At 38.4% G+C, this 21,739-nt stretch overlaps 1 protein-coding gene across 1 annotated transcript; it reads left to right on the top strand.

The window, feature by feature from the left end:
* The first annotated feature begins 3,427 nt into the window (after positions 1-3,427).
* LOC109544333 (dystroglycan 1) lies at positions 3,428-16,230 on the top strand. The gene is made up of 12 exons (XM_048664432.1): positions 3,428-3,711; positions 3,776-4,090; positions 4,147-4,447; positions 4,508-4,758; positions 5,128-5,422; positions 10,593-11,244; positions 11,304-11,655; positions 11,742-11,996; positions 12,055-12,387; positions 14,351-14,597; positions 14,649-14,885; positions 14,942-16,230. The coding sequence occupies exons 1-12, from the start codon at positions 3,490-3,492 to the stop codon at positions 15,190-15,192; spliced, it is 3,711 nt and encodes a 1,236-aa protein (XP_048520389.1). The 5' UTR covers positions 3,428-3,489; the 3' UTR covers positions 15,193-16,230.
* Positions 16,231-21,739: the final 5,509 nt, after the last annotated feature.

Below are 21,739 nucleotides of genomic sequence, written 5' to 3'. Positions count from 1 at the left end.
GTGGCATTGGATAGAGAACCAGGCACTCTATGTACCGAGAAAACTGCAAGTTCATGGGCGTAATGGAGGATTTTTTACAATTTTTTAAATATTCGTGTCTGGGTAGGAACAACGTCCGAAAGTCTCAAAATTGTATCGAATACTGTAGAACAAGACGAGGCACAACCATATCCTCCACGGTATTTGATGGGCAAAAATGTTATTTATAAACTGTGCGAGTTTCAACTTGAAACTATTATGCGAGAGTTTTTGGCCAATTTTTGAAAATCAGCGTGTTCTAATATCGCTTAGTGGCTAGAAGTTTTGCAAACATATAAGTAAAATTGCATTCGTGTGAAACCAGGAGGGATGGAAACATGCGTCCAGTGCCATTTGTTTCAGAAAAGTGCTCTATATACTGGGTGATTTTTAAATGCGAGGCCATGTTAGGGATTTTGGAGAACATTTTAAAATAGTACTGTGTTTAATAGTAGAGTAGCGGCTATGCAAGCCTATAAATAAAAATGGAGTACTCGTAAACCAGAAGAGATCAAAACACGCAACCAGTGAAATTTGATAGAGAAAACTGGTATTTAATAGTTGAAAGTGGTTGGCTTCATTCGGAGTCAAAGCTGATTTTTCAGCAATTTCCAAAGATGAGCCAAAAAACTCCAAAGCAAAAAGAAGTTTTCTGATTGAAATTGCACAAATTATAGCAGATAGTTTGAGCTACAATTGGGCAAAGTAGTTCACAGCAAGCAAAGAGTTCACAGCAACTTCCAACCATGAGCAAAAAAAACGATTTTTACTACTGAAAAAATCAACTTCCAAAGTAAAGGAAGTTTCCAGACTGTAATCACATGCGGTGTAACTGATTTATTGAGCTACAAATATTCAAATTTTGGCTTTAATCGGAGTTGAAGCTTCTTTTTCAGTAACTTCCAAATATGAGCCAAAAACCCGCCAATGGCGGACATTTAAGGAAAAATCTTTAACTACCGAACGAGACGAATTTTTCTGATTGTAATTACACAGGTTGCTGAAAAATCATGAAATATGACAACATGGCCTTGGTGGCTTTTGCAAGTTGCTATTCTGAAACTTTCACAGATATTTTTGACAAAAGTTAAAAAATTTGCGTCTTCTGGTAGGTCATTTTGCTTTCGGGAATTTCTAAATATTTCTGTCTTTCAAGAGACGATTTCCAAACTTCTAATTAAAAATTGACTGCTGGAAAACCAGATGTACTAGAAACATGAGCTCACTGGCGTTGGATAGAGAAAAGCCCGCTCTATCTAGCGCGCAAGTATTGAAGCATAAGGCAATTTTGGTTATTTTGAGGCCAATTTTTTAAAACTAGTGTCGTTTAGTAGAGATGATTTACCAGCCTCTAAATAAAAATTGATTACTGGCGCACCGGAAGAGACAGAAACATGCACCTACTGATTTTTGATAGAGAAAGAGTCACTTTATCTACTGGGCGATTAGTAATTTTAAGGCGATTTTGGGGATTTTTTGGAGAATGTTTGAATATTAGTGTCGTTTAGTAGAATATGCAAGACTCCAAATAAAAATTGATTTCTGCTAAACCAGAAACGATCGAAAGATGCTTTCAGTGGCATTTGATGCAAAAAAGTACGCTCTATTTATCAGGTGTGGGTTACTTCCTAGACTTTAGCAGAAAATGTTTTAACATTTAATGTCTTTCAGCAGGTAAAACTTTCACTGTGTCTAATTGTTAGAGTTCAGCAATTAATTGCTCTGTAACTTGCGAAGTGAGTTTATCAATTTTGGATTAATTTTGCTATCATGCCAAAGTATTTTTTACACGCTAACCAAGTTTCGACTTTCAGTCATCCTCAGGCAATTTTTTACAAATTTGCGTTTGGCTAACGATGTTGGTTTTGCAGATCGTAGTTTCACACTTATTTGCTTAGCAACTTGCAAATTTAGAGAATCACCTTTTGAGGAACGTCTGTTTGTAAGTTGAGAACGCTTCAATTCAGTCATCATCAGACGATTTCCAATAACTTCTCAAAATCGCGTCTGGTTTTCCTGGATGTCTTTGTACGCAGGAGTTTAGCATTTATTTTCTGTGTAACATCTCAAGTGCGAAAGTCAGTTTCGAATGTATTTTATGGGGCAAAGTTCCTTCTGCAACTGAACAAAGTTTCGGATTTCAGCCATCATCGGCCGATTTTCAAGAATTTTTAAAAATCGTGTTTGGTATTCTCAGGGGTTTTTGCAGGCCAAAGTTTAGCATTTATTTTCAGTCTAACTTCCCAAGTGAAAACGCCGGTTTCTGGTGCATTTTATGGGGCAAAGTTCCTTCTATAAGTGGACACAGTTTCGGTGTTTGCATCATCAGCCAATTTTTGAGAATTTTGCCAAATTGCATTTGGTTAGAGAGATTGTTTTTGCAGGCGGGAGTTTGGCATTAATTGATTTAAAAAGTACCAAAGCGAGAGAGTCGCTTTTGTATGTACTTTTGCAGAGTTAAATCTGTGCCTAAAGTGCCATAAGTTTCGGTTTTAAGTCGGCGATTTTTGAAAGTTGCAAACTGTTTTTGCGGATATTTCAGCAGGTTGTAGTTTAACATTTATTATTCATTATTTCATTAGGAAGTTAAAGCCAGAGAGTCAATATTATATGACATTTGTACTTGGGAAGTAAGAAAGTCAATTTTGGAAATATTTCATGGGGCAATGCCTCTTATATAAGGCAACAAAGTTTCAATTTTCGATCATCATCAGGTAATTTTTGACATTTTTGCAAAACTGCATTTGGTTTAAAGAGTTATTTTTGCAAACTGGCGTTTGGAATTTATTTACTCCGGAACTAACAAAGTGAGAAAATAGCCCTTGCAAATAATTGGAGGACAAGCTATGCTCTGAAGTCGGAAACGTTTCGATTTTCAATCGCCATCTTCAGGCAACTTTCAGAAATTTTTCAAAGTTGGATGTGATTTTTACGGGCATTTAAGTGGGTTATAGTGTGACATTTATTTGCTCGGAAACTTGCCAAACTAAAAAGTTATCGCCCTCCAAGTTTCGTAGAGCAAAGTATGTTCTATAGGTGGATAACGTCTCAATTTTCACTCATCCGCAATGAATTTTCAGGTGTTTTTTTGCAATGTTGTTGGTATTTTCTWCTCCTTTATGCAGGCCGGAGTTTCACAGTTATTTTCTAGGGAACAGTCCATCTTTTAACTAAGAAAACTTTAATTTTGTACCGTTATCAGGCTATTTTCAAGACGTTTGCAAATAAATTTTTTTGAAGAACAGAACAGTACAGAAGTTTTTGAGTGGACTTTTGATTTGTCTCGATTATGCTCTGCTAAAGACCCGAGAAAAACTACCGAGTAAACACTCAAACATTACTTATTTTGTTACGAGAATTTTATCAAATTTATTACCAAAAAAACAAGTTGTTCTGGCAACCTTGTGCCTAATTTCCTTAATTCTTTCCAGACACTATGAAAGCGTGACCCGAAAGCCAACCAGATCCAGGATGACTTCCCGCTTTCAGTCATCCCTGCTCTTTTCCATCCTGTTGGTGTTTTCCGTTCAGGCGCAGGAAGATGGTTTCACGTTCGATACGCCCGAAGAAATGCACGAAGCCCTGATGGCACCAATCAGGCCTCAGTACTATCCAAACAATGTCCAAACGGCTGTTGTGGGCAAAGTTTTCCACTATGCAGTGCAGCATGGAAAATCCACACGTGGCTTTGTGGTAAGAACCAATAAATTCAGGGCGAAACGTGGGACGTTTTCCCGAACAAACAGAGCTTTTCCAGGCCAAAGCGCAGAATTCTAAGTCCGTGCCCTCCTGGCTGGTTTTCAACAAGCACACTGGCTGGTTTTGGGGAGTCCCACTGCCTGGCGACGAGGGCACTTTGCACCTCAAGGTGACCACTCTGGGAGAGGAAACGGCCTCTGAAATCCTGAAGCTGAGAGTTCTGGAAGAATCCCCGGAGGCAACTCCGAGCTGCAAGCCAGAGGAAGACAACACCGTCCTCACACTACTGCTGGACAGGCATCTGCACGCCATCAAGCCCAAACAGCGAGTTGTCGCCATCAACAACATTGCCAAGTTCCTCAGTCTTCCGCAAGTAAGCGATGGAACAAGGAATTATTGGAAAATTTCCACTAATCCTGGATATTCCAGAGTGCCTTCACGTTCAAGCTTCAATCGGGCAACGATGATATTACGGACAGTGCAGTGGTTCTGGCGGGTCCAGGAAACATCCAGACCAGAATTGGAAGAAAGTCAGGATCCAGCCTGGAGGTGCCAGTGGGTTGCGATGGGCGGCTGTGGGAATCCACAGCGCTTCTGATCCACAACTTGAAGCAACAGGCCAGAGACGGCACCATAGCAGAAGTGCTCAGACTGCCGCTGATTGGATGGAGAGTTAAGACTGAAACCAAGCCGATTTTGCGCAACCGAAGGGAGGCCACTGATAACTTTGGTGGGTTTCAGCTGGCCGTTTGAAACAGTCGGCAAATGCGGAGGTTTTGGGCGATTTCAGGTAGCGGAGACTACGACAACGACTACTACCAAGACTATGATGACGATTACAATGAAGAATACGATGAAGATGATCTGGGCGACGTTGAAGCCAATCCGCCCACATCCAGCAAGCCAGTCACTTTTCCCAGCACCACTGTTGCCAGGACTTCTACCACGTCAACGACAACCGCTGCGTCCACCACCACCCATCCTCATCGCCATCATCATGGTGAGCCCAAAGTCACTGAGGGTCAGTCTGAACCGGTCTTGGTAAGTGATTCGAAATGTTGGTATAAGAAACGTGGCTTCGGATAACTTAAACTGTTTGACAACGTCGACTTTGTTTTAAGTTTAGATTTTCAATATCATTTAAATATTTGCTAGTAATGGAATAAATTGGGAGGTAAAAAGGTTTCTATCTCAAGTGTTTTAGAAAATCAAACGACTATTGCGGCATTTTAACAAGTTGCTTCCAACTTTTTAAAGCTAATAATTTTCTGCGATATTCCACCAATTTCAAACAGTTCTCGAAGCGGCTGCTCAGACATTTCTGAGCTTCTTCCAAAACTGAACTACCCGTAGCCTCCACAGACACAAAAGCAACAGCTCTTCCATAATGAGTCGGTGTTTTGTTTGCAGCCAATAGAAGAGGCGCTTCCAGAGCAATCGAGAACAATCACCCAACCATCATTGCCTACAGAACCACCTAAGAGTTCAGGTCCCACACGGATCGACATCCTCAAGCCAAGTGATGATTTCGATGTCACCTACGACTATGATCAGAACTATGACGACGATGAGGACGACGACGACACTGAGGATGAGGCCATTGAGAGCGAAACTATCGTTCCCGAAGTTTCCCGCCAGATGTTCAATAAGCCGGTCTTCACACCTGTGGAAATGGTCCCGACAACGCAGGAAGTCGATATTGAAGGTATTGCAGCAATTGGCGGTTGTTTCAACTGGCAAAGTCGGTACTTTTCATTAGTTTGTTACTCAATACTCTGATGAAACGTTGTTTGAACTGTAGACGCAGCGTGAGCTTTTGACGCGTTCACTTCTCTGAAGATGATGGCCCTGCGTGCCAGGGAAACGTTAGAGCTAAATTCCTGCCGGCAACGGTCTAATGACGCAAAAAGCAGCAGTTTTTCTCACGTTTTGTTCGCAAACTATTACACGCGCAAACTACATTCCTGACATATTTATTGCTGCAGGCAGTTATTTATCAGGGGCTAAGCAATTTATATTTGGGCAAGTTGTCTTTTATAAGTGGGAAAACGTTTCGATTTCAAGTCATCTTCAGTTGTTTTTCAAGAAACTTTCAAGGTAGTGTTTGGATGGTGTTGTTATTGAAGCAGACCGAAGTTTCACACTTTTTGCCTCAGAAATCAATAGATCTAGCCAGTTTTTTCTATGCATTTAATAGGGCAGCGTCTGCTCCATCAGTGCAAATTTACTATTTTGATAGTCAGGCGTCATCAGACAATCTTCAAGAGTTTTTCGCAATCTCGTCTGGTTTTTGCGGGCAGGAGTTTAGCATTTAGTTCCTTTGTAACTTGCTAAGTGAGAAAGACAATTTTTTATGCTTTCTGTGGGGCAAGATGTCCTCTATTAGTAGACCAAGTTTCGATTTTCAGTCATCATCAGGTAATTTTGCAAAATTTCGATTGATTGCAGTTTGAATCTTTTGCAGGCCCGTTTTAGCACTTAGTCAAAGTAAAAAACTTTGACTTGCAATGTGAGAAAGTCACTTTTGGAAGCTGTTAGCGAGCAAAAGGGCCTTCTATAATTTAGTAATATTTCAAATTTTAATCATCACCATTAAGGAATGCTGACCGGAATGTGACATCAGTGTATTCAGGTATTCAGGAACTAACGAAGGAAGGAAGGTGGTTTTGTATGCATTTTGTAGGCCGAGGTCCTTTCTACAGGTGTCAAAAGTTTCGATTTTCGGTCATCATCAGGAACATTTTCAGGAATTTTTTTAAGTTGCGTCAAGTTTTTGGTGTGGGTTACTGCAGAGCGAATTGCAGCATTTATTTTCACCGTAACTTGCGAAGTGAGACAGTCAAGCTAGGATGCATTTTAGGAAGCAAAATCCTATCTATAAGTGCACAAAGCTTCCAATTTTAGTCATGATCAAGAAATTTTCCATAGTTTTTCAAAATCGAGTTTGGTTTGCGAAGATGCTTTGCTGGCCGGCACTTATAATTTATTTATTCACGAACTAACAAAGGTAGAGAGGTACCTTTGCATGCTTTTTATAGGGCAGGGCCTTTTCTATTCGCCTCACAAGTTTCGAATTACTGTCATCATCAGGCAATTTTTAATAATTTTTCGAAATTGATTCAGGTTTTTGGTGGGATTTTTTGTAGGCTGGAATTCAGCATTTGTTTTCTCCGTAACTTCCGAAATGACAAAGTCAAGTTAAGATGCCTTTTAGAGAGCAAAATCCCATCTATAAGTGAACAAAGTTTCCAATTTTAGTCATCATCGGGAGATTTTCGACAATTTTGCAAAATTGCACTTGGTTTACGAGGTTGTTTAGCTGGCCAGGATTTTGCATTATTTATTTAGGAACTAACGATGGTAGAGAGGTACCTCTGCTTACATTATATAGGGCAAGGGCTTTTCTACAGGTCACAAAAGTTTCGATTCTCAGTCATCCTCAGGTAATTTTCAAGAATTGTTTTAAATTGCGTCAAATTTTTGGTGTGGGTTACTGCAGAGCGAATTTCAGCATTTATTTTCTCCGTCACTTGCTAAGTGAGAAAGTCAAGTTTGGATGCATGTTGGGGACCAAAATCCCATCTATAAGTGGACCAAGTTTCTAATTTTAGTCATGATCAGGAAATTTTCCACAATTTTTCAAAAGCGCGTTTGGTTTGCGAAGTGACTCTGCAGGCCGACAATTATCATTTATTTATTCAGGAACAAACAAAGGTAGAGAAGTACCTTTGCATGCATTTTATAGGGCAAGGTCTTTTCTACTCCCCTCACAAGTTTCGAATTACTGTCATCATCAGGCAATTTTGAATAATTTGTCAAAATTGCGTCCGGTGATCGGTGGGGGTTTTTGTATGCCGTATTTCAGCATTTGTTTTCTCCGTAACATGCAAAATGACAAAGTCGAGTTAGGATGCGTTTTAGAGAGGAAAATCCCATCTATAAGTGAACAAAGTTTCCAATTTTAGTTATCATCATGTTGCTTTGCTGGCCAGGATTTTGCATTTATTTATTCAGGATCTAACGAAGGTAGAGAGGAACCTTTGATTGCATTTTATGGGGCAAGGGCTTTTCTACTTATCTCAAAAGTTTCGATTTGATATCATCATCAAGAAATTTTCAAGAATTTTTAAAAATTTCGTCAGGTTTTTGATGGTGTTCGCAGGTCGGGTTCTAGCATATATTTTCTCTGTAACTTGCCCAGTGAGAAAGTTAATTTTCATGCGCTTTCAAGATCAAATTCCCTTCTAAAACGGCACAAAGTTGTCAATTTTAGTCATCATCAGGAAATTTTCCACAATTTTGCAAAATTGCGGTTCACGTCACGAGGATGGTTTTACAGGGCGAAGTTTGGCATTTACTTATTTTGAGACTAGTGAACCGAGTGACTTGCTTTTGTATGTATGTTGCAGGGAAAAGTTTTTTCCCAAAGTCCTAAAGGTTCAGATTTTAAGTCCTCATTAAACATTTTCTCTTTAATATTAAGCTGCATGCTGCTTTTGCTTATAGTCAAACTACGCTCCGCATATATTAACCTTTATTTGATTCCGGAAGCTGCAAAGTTAGAGGGCCACTTTTGTATTAAGTTTATAGGGCAAAGTCTCGTCTACAAGTGGAAAATGTTTCGATTTTAAGTCATTCTCAGGCAATTCTCAAGAATTTTTTAAAATCCCATCTAGTTTTCGTGATGGTTTCTGCAGGCCAGAGTTTAGCATTTCTTTCCTCTGTAACTTGCGACGCGAAAAAAACAAATTTTGATGCGTTTTGTGAACGCGAGTTCTTTTTATAAGTGGACGAAGTTTAAATTTTTAGTCATCTACAGGAAATTTTTTACAACTTTTCAAAATTGCTTTTAGTTTACGAAATTGTTCTTGCAGACCGGAATCTTGCATTTATTTATTCAAAAACTATACAACCAAGAGCATGGTTTTTGTACGTATTTTGCAGTCCAAAGCATTTCTTGCAAGTGGCAAAAGTTTATAATTTCAATAATCATCAGGTAATTTGCAAGATTTTTCAGAGTGCGTCGGGTGTTTGTTAAGAATTCAGCATTTGTTTCTCTGTAACTTTCGAAATGGGAACTTTTTGAATGTGTTTTATGAGAACAGAGTCCTTTAGATAAGCTAACCGATTTTAGATTTTTTGTCATCTACAGGCAAATTTTCACTACTTGTGAAACAAAACGCAAATTTGCGTTTTGAGTTTCTGAGGTTGTATTTGCAGGCCAAAGTTTGATATTTTTTTCTTGAAAAACGTAATAAACCCAGAGCATCGCTTTTATATGTATTTTGCAGTGAAAAGTCGGTTTTACAAGCGCCAAATGTTTCAATTTTTAGTTATCATCAGGCAATTTTTGAAAGTCTTTCAAAATCGCGTTTGGTTTTTGTGAGAGTTTTTACATTTCTTTCCTCTGTAAGTTGAAATGTGGGAAAGGTAATTTTTGGTGTGTTGTGTGAGGGCAAAGTCCCTTCTATAAGCTAGCAAAGTTCTGAAATTTATCATTAGGAAATTATCGACAATTTTGCAGAATTGCGTTTGGTTACCCAGGTTGTTTTGCTGGCGGGAGCTTGGCATTTATTTATGCACAAACTGACAAAGTGAGCGAGTTGCTTTTCTATGCATTTTGTAGGGAAATGTCCTTTCTACAAAAGGCAAAAGTTTCGATTTTCAGACATCTCCAGGCAATTTTCGAGATTTTTTGAAAATCGCGTCTGGTTTCCGTGGGGGTTTTCCCCGATAGGAGTTTAACATTTCTTTACTCTGTAACTTGCAAGCTGAGAAATTTTGGGTGTGTTTTCTAAGGATGTGATCTGTTAGTGAAGAACGCATCCATTTTTACTTATCTTCATGGGTTTTTCCCTATTTTTTTTTTAATTTTGCTTGTACTTTGTGGTTCTCTATGCAGCACGGAGTTTCACAATTAGTTTCTCAGAAAATAGTCAATCCAGGCTTCACTTTTGCATGCATTTTGAAGAAGACGCGTTTTTGCGTTTTATAAGTGAGAAAAATTTCGATTTTGACTCATCATCAGGTCATTTTCCAGATTTTTCCATTATGCGATAGAGTTTCGATGTTGTTGATACAGATCTCAGATTGGCATTTATTTTCTCAGAAACTTGAATTAGGCTGCAGTTACTTTTGAGTGCGTTTTGTAGATTAGAATGAGTTCTATATGTGGAAGTAGCTTCGATTTTGAGACATTTTCAGGCAATTTTAGAAAAAATTTTGAATGTGCGTTGAATTGTTGAAGTTGCTTTTACTCGCTTACGTTTGGAAGTTGCCTTCTCAATTTTTAGAAAAGTTGGAGTGTCCTCTTTGCATACATATCGTAGGGCAAGGCATGTTCTATTAGTAGAAAAGGTTGTGATTTTGACTCATCCTCAGGGAATTTTCACAAATTTATAAAAAATTTCGAGTTTCCCAGTTATTTCCTCCGAAACTACTTCAGTTACGGTTAAACTTTAAATTAATTTTGTTGAGTAGAGTGCGTGTTATAAAGGGGAGAGTCTCGAATTTGAGTCATCTTCAGGCTATTTTCAAGATTTTTAAATTTGCGACAGAAGTTTGTGGCAGTTCATGCAGCCTCAGTGTGACATTTATTTTCTCAGAAACCAGACTTTCGAGTGCGTTTTGTCTGGCAACGTGCCTTCTACATGTGAATAAAGTTTTGATTTTGTCATCTGCAGGCGATTTTTAAGAAATGTTTAAAGTTCTTTTGACTTTTTTTTATTCTGCTCTTCTAAGAGACGCAAGAAAAATGACTGAACAGGCACTCAAAGAAAAATCTATTACGAAAACAGTAATGCTGGCAATGCTTTCGACTCTATATCGATCAATAATTTTTCCCTCAAGTTTAAAGAGAAAACTCGTTGATTTAGAAGATGCAGAGGTGGCAACATCGGTCCTGCATGCCTCCACCGCTGTCTACTCCTCCACCCCAGAGGCCCCCACTACTTCCGAGATCATTGTGGACGCTGAACCGCCCATTTACTCTGTGCCAGACACCGCGCCGCCTGAAGAGGGCGCGGCTTCCACTACTACGACCTCCACCACTACCACCAGCACTACCACCACTACCTCCACTACTACCACCTCTAGGCCAGAAAGTCCGCCTCCATCTAGCACATCCTACGCAGTCCCCAGCACCTCCGAGGCCACCACGGAGGCGATATCGATTCGTGAAGAGCCGCCAAACACTGAGAATCCTACCACTGAGCAAGAGGAGAGCAGAGCCACCACCCCTCGCCACGCCCCCAGCACAACCCAAGAAGTTTTCGTCCAAGAAACGACGGAGGCAACGGTGCGGTTTGTTCCAGAGCCCAAAAACACCAAGCCCTACATTGAGAACCGGCTGCAGCACTCGCAAGTGATTGCTGGAAAGATTTTCCGCTTGGAGATCCCCAAAAACACCTTCAGGGACGCTGAGGATGGATACAACCTGACTTTCCAGGTTTTGGATAGCAATGGACAGCCCATCCCCAAATCCTCCTGGTTGCAGTTCAATCCAGCCCGTAGGGAGCTGTATGGGCTGTGAGTGTTCTACTATTTTCGCTTTAAATTGTGATTTTTTAAGGTTTTGCGTCTTCTAGGCCTTTGCCAGATGACGCTTCGCATTGGGATTACATCGTCCGGGCTACGGACAAAGACGGGGCCTATGAGCAGGATCAGCTGACTGTGCAGGTTCAGCAGCACCGGCTCGACCGAGTGGTAAACCATGAGTTTGCAGTGCATTTGCGCATCGAAAAGCTCCAGGAATACCCCCACTATGTGGACTGGTCCCTGAAGGTTCTGCGAGCTCTCGGCAGGCTCTACAACACCAATATGTCGGAAATCACTGTCCGCTACATCAACCATACGAGTGATCCTGTGGTGTTTGCATGGTCCAACGACTCCTTGCCCACCAATTACTGTCCCCGGCAGGAAATTCTCAGCCTGTACGAGGTGGGCGGCTCTTCTAGCGTGTGGTCTTAAACATATACAAATTTTTTTTATATTCACTTTCAATATGTACAACCCCGCTTTGTTAGATGCTGGCTGATAACGACCGGGGGGACCCTTCATTGGAGCTCAGCTACACGCTAGCTCCCAGCCTGAGAGCCACCAAGGTGCTCAGCTACGACTTGACGACCTGCAAACAGCAGCCAGCCCCCGTTACTCCTGCCGCCCCAGCGACTCCTGCCGCCCCAGTTAGTCTCCCTACCAATTTCCCCCCAATTCTGCGCAATCCCATCGACACAGTCAACGCCACGTTGGGGGAGCTGCTAGTCTACAAAGTGCAAGACGTAAGCAACGGATTTTGTTGGCTGTAGAGCACTCTCGAGTGATTTCCACCTGTTGCAGGACACCTTCTACGATCCCGAAGATGTGGATCCGCAGACCTTGAACATCACTCTACTAACGGCGGATCGCACGCCGATTCCTGCCACTAGTTGGCTGCAGTTCGACAACAAAAATCGCGAGTTCTACGGGATCCCTCAAAAGGCGGGCATTACGGAATACTACCTGATCTGCATCGACTCTGGAGGGATGGAGGGCAAGGATAGTCTGATTGTAGACGTGCGGCCTGCAGCCAAGCGGCCCTACAATGTGGAGTTCAGCATGACCATCGGCCTGCCCTTTGATACTTTCTCGAGTAACGCCGGGTTGCAGCGGAAGTTTGTGGAGAAGCTCATGGTAGGAAAACATCCATGCTCTAAATGTGTGCTAGATCTAATACTAACGACTAATAAAGTGTAAAACAAATACAGCAAAAGGAAAAATTGAACGAAAATAAGCAACGGAAGTCACCACAACCGCGGCCACCGTTTGGTTATAATTAGTAATCAATAAAACCATTGACACACATTTACGTGCGGCTGTCTTTTCTGCACTTTTTCACAGGAACAAATTTCACGATTTTATCGATTGAGTTATAACTCATTAACAGGTTAATGATTGAGTTATAACTCATGAACACATTAACTCAAAGGGCGGCAACAACCGAAATGACGCTCATCGCAGTGTTACCGAGGCTCAGAAATTCGTTTTTTCACTTCTATTGTCTTTGTGATTGTTCACTTTTGTTTAAACTTCAAAAAAAGTTTTTCTTTAATTTTTTCAATTTGAAACAATTTTTGTTGATTGGATTCGGTTTGAAAGAGTGAACTCTATTTTCTTATTCGCGTGCTGTTTTGCTTATTTTTCTCGTTTTAATGATATTTTTTGTTGCGGCGGAAAATATCGAATAAGGTTTATTTGAAGAATTCTCTAGTATCTAAGAAGATGAGAGAGGAGAGAAGAAAGTCTTCAATTACTAACTGAAATTCAAAAGAATTTTTCCAAATACTTTCACAACTTTCTTACTAAACTCTCGTGTACGACATTAAAGCCACAAATGAAAGGTGAAGCTCAAAACGGACATAATTTTGCGTTTGAAGTCTTTTTAAACTCGAAACAAGCATTTTTCTCTCCAAAGTCCAATTTCAAACATTGAAGTATTGCCAAATGAAGGATGGGTGATGAAAGGTGGAGCTGAAAACCGAAATAAATTTGGGTTTGAACCCTTTTTAAAGACTCTTAAAACAAAACCTTGAACCGCTTGAAGCTAAGGAAAGTGAACGGTGAAATTTGAATCCGAGAGAATTTCGCCCTTGGAGTTTTTTTAAAATCGGCTTCAAGTGGACTTTTTTTGACTTAAGTCTGGAAGCCACATCAAATGAAAGCTTCAGCTGGAAATTGAGATCAAAAGAGCTTAAACGTGGCTTCGAATCGACTTTTTTTTTCTTAAGTCTCATTTCAGGTTTTGAAGCGACGCCAAACGAAACGTGGGATTGGAAACCGGAAGAATTTTGCGTCTGGAAATTTTTTAGACAAGTTTTCAACATTCATTATTTCTGTTGTTTTCCACTTAAGAGTTTTTTGGTAAAACTTTTCACATTTTAAAAATGGATTTTTTCAAAGCGGTTGAAAATATCCAACAAGTCGTAATACTATTTTTGAAAGCCCATCCGGGGTTATTAAAATTTGTGAGAGAAGAGAAGGAAATTCAGACTCTTTTTTCGGGTGTCTGATACACATTTCATTTTGTTCAACCCTGGTATATGAAGCTGGTGCAACGATGATACACTGATTTTTATATCACTGTCCTTGTTGCTCCCGCTGTGACATCGACGGCCACATATCCTTGACTTTGCCCGAAAGCGCTACGAGGGGAATGCGTTTAGTATTGTGCGTAATAAGTAGAAAACTAAGTAAGTAGTTGCTGAACTTTTCCTGAGTCATCGTGTGGATTTTGTCACGGATACGGTCTTACGGAGGCCTCACTTCAACTAAAACACAAAAAATTAGGTGTAGACACTCAAAATTTTAACAACCCGATTTCATCAAAACGGTTAAATTTACATCGAATGTGTCTACGACTTTTCCTTAGAATGTCGAGGAAAATTCAATCATTGACTAATGCACAGGGTGTTCCATTTCAGAAAAAGGAACTTCGCTTTGTCGCAGCTTTTCGACTGATCCTGTATACTAAATTTTTCTTAATGCAAATAGACTGGAAAGAACCTTTCAATTTTCATATTGCTCTCGCTCTCTTAGTTTGGGAAATAATCTACCGTTTCTAACTGAACTCTCGAAGTAAACAGGAATGTTTTGTTAGGAAATCTTCAAAGAGCCCACGCCCGGCAACTTCCACTTCCGACCGTTTGTCGCTAAACGCGACTCCCACCTGGACTCCACCGTGGTCTACTGGTTCAACAAGTCGTTACCTGTAGACGTTTGTCCTCATAAGGAAATCAAACAGCTGGAGTATCTGCTACATAGCGACTCCCGAAGCATTTCAAGCACCGTGCACCGGATCATGGGACCGGAGTTCACCATATCCACCATCAAGGTTCACCACATCGGTAAGTTTTGAAATTGCCGTGACTTTGTGGGTTTAAAGTCTTGTCCTGCAGGCAACTGCAAATCTAAGCCGCCGCCGGTTCTTCCGACTCCCGAAGTGCAGGCGCCGTCAGAGAAGACTCCTCAGCCGCAAGCAGACAACGACATCATGCTCACCCTGGTGCTTCCCATCATCATCATCTCCATCATGCTCTTTGTGGCCTTCGTGGCCGCCTGTCTCCTCTATCGGAAGCGGAGAATGGGCAAAATGAACGTGGAGGAGGACGGGAGACAGTCATACGGCAACAAAGGTAAGCCTAACTGGGCAATTGTTCCAACCCCGATACACCGGCGTTGACTCTTCCAGGCATCCCGGTGATTTTCCAGGAGGAACTTGAGGAAAAGCCAGAGCCCGGGACCAAAGCGCCAGTTATCCTCAAAGACGAGAAGCCGCCGCTAGCGCCGCCCGAGTACAGCAAAAGTGGCTCAGTGAAGCTGGAGGACTCAGAGCCGTATCAGCCCCCACCACCGTTCACTCGCACTCAGGACAATGGGCGGCAAAGCCGACCGAAACCTACCCCCACCTATCGGAAGCCGCCGCCCTATGTGCCCCCTTAACAATTACACTTCACGTTCTTCAGCAATAATTCAGAGTGCCAGTAAAGAGCTGGCACCATAATCAAGGCAACTGTGAATGGTATCAAGAGACTTTACGTGAGTCCTCAAGGCTCTGAGATGCCCGGGACTCAATCTCTCAAAACTTCCTAAAATCTCATCTAGATTGTCACCGATCAATCCATATATACCAAAGCTTGATTAGATTTATATTTTTTTATTGGTAAGTCAACGTGTAACGGTAGTCCTGTGTAATCACTAACTGTCTCATTTGTGTAAAGTAATTTATTGCTTGCTGAAATCGAAGTCGTCGATCATTGCACGATTTAAACCAACGATGATATTGTTCATAATGTGAGTCATTTTGATAGCTATTTAAGTCTAGACTGATTAAACGCGGAAAATCCATATCTCGAATCATATCAAGAGACGTGCAAGCACAGTGATTTGTTTGCATTCAACCCTTGTAAAAAGTGTGTTATTGCGCATTTTCTCCAAACTGGGAGGGTTTGAACATTTTTTTAAATTGCCTGTTCTTCTTAAAGTGAGACGTTTTCTGTAATTAAAAAACGATAGAAAACCCTCTAATTTAGGCACTAGAACATTGCACACAAAATTTCGCACACTGTATATCAACGGTTTTTTAAAAAGCAACTTGTACTTTGAGGGCATTTTAACCCGAAATGTAAATACATGTTATTTCGTATAAGCTTATGTAGCCATGTATCCTTATGTACTTTACCGAAGCTTCCTAATCAACAGTAATACATAATGAAAATAATACTTGTTTCGCGTTTCTTATGTAAATGACAAATAACTAATGTACTAGCGATTGAGATTTACGTTTAAGTTTTATATACAGTTTTATACTTTAATATACATTGAGGGTGAGTTGGGCTAAGGAATTGTACTGGATCACGCTCACTAAACTTTCTGGTGTATAATTGTTTAGATCTATCTGTCTTATATGGAATTGCAGGTAGAATAGTCCTAAGAACTAGATTTCGTAGACGACTGTATAAAATATATACTTAAATTGAACAGTTTTGGGTCTTTTTTGGTTCATAGTCCAAGGAAAAGTGCAATAAAATCGAAATCGTAAAAAGGAAAATTTCATATTTTTGAGTGTGATTGTGGAGATTAAGCTACAGTTCAGGCTCAAAAAGCGTGCACAATTCAACCACAAAGTTTCAAATTGTTAGTTGGTCTGGTTTGGAATATGGAGGGTTTTTAAATAGAGGGTTAAATCGAGTAAAAACATTCATTTTGTAGTCGGCATTTATTAGGCTGGCAAAAATCACAATTCCGGGGTTTCACAATTCTATGAAATTTCCAGCATTTGTAGCGTTAACGGTCTGCTAAAGATGGTGAAAATTTAAAATTTTTACTATCTTTAGTTTGAAAGATGCGAATTTTTAAAAGAGGCAGCGCAGCCGAGGGAAGCTTACAATTAGGAACGGGTAGGTATTTACTAAGCTGGACAAATTGAGGATTCTGAGCGAATTCTATAAAACTTTCCGCGTTGGAAGAGCCAAGTGTCTTCTATAAATGGTAAAAATTTCAATTCGTTGCTTGCTTTTGTTTCAAAGATGGAGATTTTTCCAACTTCGAACAAATAATTACGATTCTGGGAGATTTTTAAGGAAACCTTTAGTTTCTGTCTTTTGAAAAAAAATGTATTTGTGTTGGTTTCGGTGATACAAAATCTTTAAGATATTAAAATTGGCGCATTTTGTAGCTCGAAGTTTCCTCTAAAGATGGTGAAAATTGCTACTTGCTTTAGTATGCAAGATGCAATTTTTTAAGGAAAAAACGGAGTTTTGAACCAAGCTGAAAAAAAAATAGAATAAAAAGTGATTTTTATGAAATGTTCTGCATCTATAGTTAGGTATTTCCTTGCTAACACAGCTGCACAGACAGTAAATTTTTCAACCCGTTACTAGCATTATTTTGGAAAATGCGAATTTTTGAAGAAATAGCTCAGTTGAAAAAACTTTCAATTTGGGACCGATATTGACTAAGCTGGAAAAATTTTGGGCGATTTCTATAAAACTTTTAACTTCTGAAAAGCCACTTGTTCTCTAAAGATGGTGAAAATTTMAATTTGCTACTTGCTTGCGTTCGTTTCGAGGATGGGKTTTTTTTCASAGAAGARCGCAGTATTGTAAAAAACTGAATAAAATTAAGATTATTTGCAATTTTTACGTACCGTTCTGTAGTAGTCTTCACAGTCACATGTCTTCTAAAAGTAAGCGAAATTTTGAAGTGCYGCTCGCCTCAGTTTGGATGAAACGATTTATTTTCGAAAGAAGCGCTKCGGWASARAAGCATCAATTTTGAGATCGGTATTTTTTGGCGGCAAAATTCAAAATTAATGGAGATTTCGATAAAATTTTCCATATCTATAAAACAGTTTAAAAATAGTGAAAATTTCAAATTCTTCCTGGCCTTAGATTGGAAGACSCGAATTTTTAAAGRAGTCAGCGTACTTGAGTAAAAACATCCATTTTAGGACTGGCACTTACAAAGCTGGCAAAAATCAAGATTTTGTGCGATTTTTATCAAAATTTCAGCATCAGTAGATCCAATGRTGTWCTAAAGATTAGGAAATTYTCAAATTGCTACTAGCTTAAGTTTTCAAGACGGATTTTTTTAAAGAGARCGCAGTTGATTAARAACATCCATTTGGATATCGGTATCTACTAAGCTTGCAAAAATCAGGATAAAARGTGGCATTGATGACACTTTGTGCATTTGTAAATCCAAGATTGTTAAAGATTGTGAAAATCGAGATCTTTAACTACTKCTAAAATTTTTCAATAGCTAAAATCRAGATTTTTAACTACTTCTAAAATTTTTCAATAGYTAAAATCGAGTCCTTTAACTACTTCYAAAATTTTTCAATAGCTGAATCGAGATTTGTAACCATTTCTAAAATTTTTCAATAGCTAAATCGAGATTTTTAACCATTTCTAAAATTTTTCAATAGTTAAATCGAGATTTTTAACCATTTCTAAAATTTTTCAATAGTTAAATCGAGATTTTTACCCACTTCTAAAATTTTTCAATAGCTAAATCGAGATTTTTAATTATTTCTAAAATTTGTCAATAGTTAAATCGAGATTGTTAACCATTTCTAAAATTTTTCAATAGTTAAATCGAGATCTTTAACCACCTAAAATTTTTCAAYAGTTAAWTCGAGATTTTTAACCATTTCTAAAATTTTTCAATAGTTAAATCGAGATYTTTACCCACTTCTAAAATTKTTCAATAGCTAAATCGAGATTTTTAATTATTTCTAAAATTTTTCAATAGTTAAATCGAGATTGTTAACCATTTCTAAAATTTTTCAATAGTTAAATCGATATTTTTAACCACTTCTAAAATTTTTCAATAGCTAAATCGAGACTTTTAACTACTTCTAAAATTTTTCAATAGCTAAATCGAGACTCTTAACTAYTTCTAAAATTTTTCAATAGCTAAATCGAGACTCTTAACCATTCCTAAAATTTTTCAATAGCTAAATCGAGATTTTTAACCATTCCTAAAAKTCGTCTGTGAAAATTTCAAATTGCTAATTGTGTTAGCTTGAAAGAGGCTAATAAATAAAAGAGCAGTTGAGTTTAAAAATGTATTACTTGCCAACTAAGCCGGCAAAAACCCAATTGTCTTCTAGAAATGGTGAAATTCTCCAATGGCCAACAGCAGGATTCTCTTGCGATTCTTTATGAAACCTTTAGCTTCTGTAAAACCAAGTCTTTTCTAAAGATGCCAGAAAATATCTAAATGCTACTACGTATTTTAGTGTAGAAAATGGGATTTTTTCAGGAAAGCGCAGTTGAGTAAAAAGTTTATGCATTGATTTGAATTTACTAAGCTTGGAAAAATCAGGATATGGGTGATTTTTATCAAACATTCTGCATGTGTAGAAACAAAAGTGCTCCACAAATTGTGAAATTTCCACATTACTATTTGCTTTAGTTTGGAAGATGCATTTTTTTACGGAAAGAGCGCAGATGAGTACAACATCTGTTTTCAGATCGCTCTTTACTAAGTCGGCAAAAATGCAAAATTAAGGACGATTTTTATGAAATTTTACAAATCAATCGAACCAAGTGGCTCGTAAATACAGTCAAAATTTAAAGTTGCTAATTGATTAAAATAAAGGGTCCAGTTGAGTTAAAACATCTATTTTCAAATCGATATTTATTAAGCTGCAAAAATTATAAGGCGATTTTTATGAAATTGTTCACAAATGTGGAGGCAAATATCTGCTAAAGATGATAGTTTTCAAGTTGCTATTTGCTTTAGTTTGCAAGATGTAACTATTTTTATTCCTTCTTATCTGTTTGAAGCCTGCAGTAATGTATCATTTTATTTACTGACGCGAAAACACAATTGTTAAGTTTTTTGTTTGACTTCCTATTTGCGCAAGCGTATAGATATGTAGAGTAAAGTGTCTGCTAAATATGGTGAAAGTTTCAAATTGTTAGTTGCTTTAGTTTGAAATATGAGAATTTTTTAAATTGAAAGTTCACTGGAGTAAAAACATCCATTTTATGATCGGCATTTATTACGCTGGCAAATATCACGATTCCGGGCGATTTGTATAACATTTTCAGCATTTGCAGAGCCAACGGACCGGTAAAAATTTCAAATTTTTGCTGGCCTCAGGTTAGAAGATGCGATTTTTTAAAGGAGGCAGTGCACTTGAAGAACGCATACAATTAGGGAGCGGTACTAACTAACCTGGACAAGTTGAGGATTCTCACAGATTTCTATAAAACATTCAGCATTTGTAGATGCACGTGTTCTCTAAAGATGGTGAAAAGTTCAAATTTTTACTGGCCTTAGTTTGAAAGATGCGAATTTTTAAAAGAGGCAGCGCAGTTGAGAAAGTGTACAATTAGGGACCGGTAGGTATTTACTAAGCTAGACAAATTGAGGATGCTGAGCGATTTCTATCAAACTTTTCGCTTTTGAAAACCAAAGTGTGTTCTTTAGTATGAAAGATGCAAATTTTTTAGGAAAAAGCGGAGTTGTGTACCAAGCTGACAAAAATTAGAATAACAAGTTATTTTCATGAAAAGTTCTCTATCTATAGAGTCAAGTGTGTACTTGCTGAAGACGGTAAAATTTCCAAATTGTTAGTGGCATTAATTATTTCGGCAAATGCGACTTTTTAAGTGCCGTTAAAAAAAAACATTCAAYTTRAGGTCGGTATGGACTAAGCTAGAAAATTCAGGATTTCGGACCATTTTTATTAAACTTTTAGCTTGTGTGCACAGCACAARTGCAACAACAGTGCACTTGAGTAGTATCATCTATTTTGAGACTGGCAGTTACAAAGCTGGCGATTTTGATAAAATTTTTCCTGCAATTTTGATTAAACTTTCAGCATCAGTAGATCAGAATGTGTTCTACAGATGAGGAAATTGTTAAATTGCTGCTTGCTGGATTCTGAGCGATTTTTATCAAACTTTCATCATTTTAAGAGCCAAGTGTTTTCTATATATGTTTAAAACTCCAATTTGCTACTTGCTTTCGTTTCGAAGATGGGCATTTTTTCCACCTTCGAAAAACAATTTACGGTTTTGGACGATTTTTATGGAACATTTCGTTTCTGTCTTTTCAAATTGTATTTGTGTTAGTTTCGGTGTTGCAAAATGAATATAAAATAGTTCAATTTGTAGCCCCAAGTGTCCTCTGAAGATGGTGAAAATATGAAATTGCTACTTACGTTTTAAGAGTTAAGTTTTGAAGAGGCAAATTTTTTAAGGAGAAAGCGTAGTTTTGTACAAAACTAGCAAAAAATAGGATTAAAAGTGATTTGCATGAAACGTTCTGGATCTGTAGTCAAGTGCCTGCTAAAAACAGAAAAAATTTCAAATTGTTGCTGGTATTAGTTTGGAAGATGCAAATTTTTAAGAAACAGAGCACTTGAAAAAAACATCCAATATCTGACCGGTATTTACTTAGATAAAAAAATCCGGATTTTGGTCGATTTCTATAAACCTTTTAACTTCTGAAGAGCGAAATAGTATTTAAAGATGGTGAAAATTTCAATTTGCTACTTGCTTTCGTTTATAACGTAACGCTGCTGAACAAAAGCATCAATTTTGAGACCGGTATTTTTGTCGGGCAAAATTAGGGATTCATGGAGATTTCGATAAAAATGTTTCCTATCTGTAAAAACAAGTGCCTTTTATAGATGGGGCAATTTTCAAATTTTTACTGGCGTCAGTTTAGAAGATGCGAATTTTTTAACAAACTGGCGTAAAAACATTCATTTTGAGACCCTTATTTACCAACTCCAAAAAATCGGGATTTTCTGACTATTTCAAGGAAACTTATAGCATCTATAAAACCTACTCTCTTCTAGAGGTAGTCAAATTTTCGAATTGGTTCTTCAGTTAATTTGGAAGATGCGAATTATTAAACGTGAGAGCGCAGTTTGACAAAAGCAATAAAGATTATAAGCATTTTTTGGAGCTTCCAGTTCTGAGCATCACATTATTATAATCTAATATTTACGAATTCACGGAAGAGC

The sequence above is a fragment of the Dendroctonus ponderosae genome, unplaced genomic scaffold (assembly GCF_020466585.1).
Source record: "Dendroctonus ponderosae isolate FM_Combo_2020 unplaced genomic scaffold, Dpon_F_20191213v2 Dpon_F_20191213_243, whole genome shotgun sequence".
In the NCBI taxonomy this organism is placed as follows: Eukaryota; Metazoa; Arthropoda; class Insecta; order Coleoptera; family Curculionidae; genus Dendroctonus; species Dendroctonus ponderosae.
The sequence above is the reverse complement of the archived record's forward strand: the minus strand, read 5'-3'. Positions and strand labels throughout refer to the sequence as shown.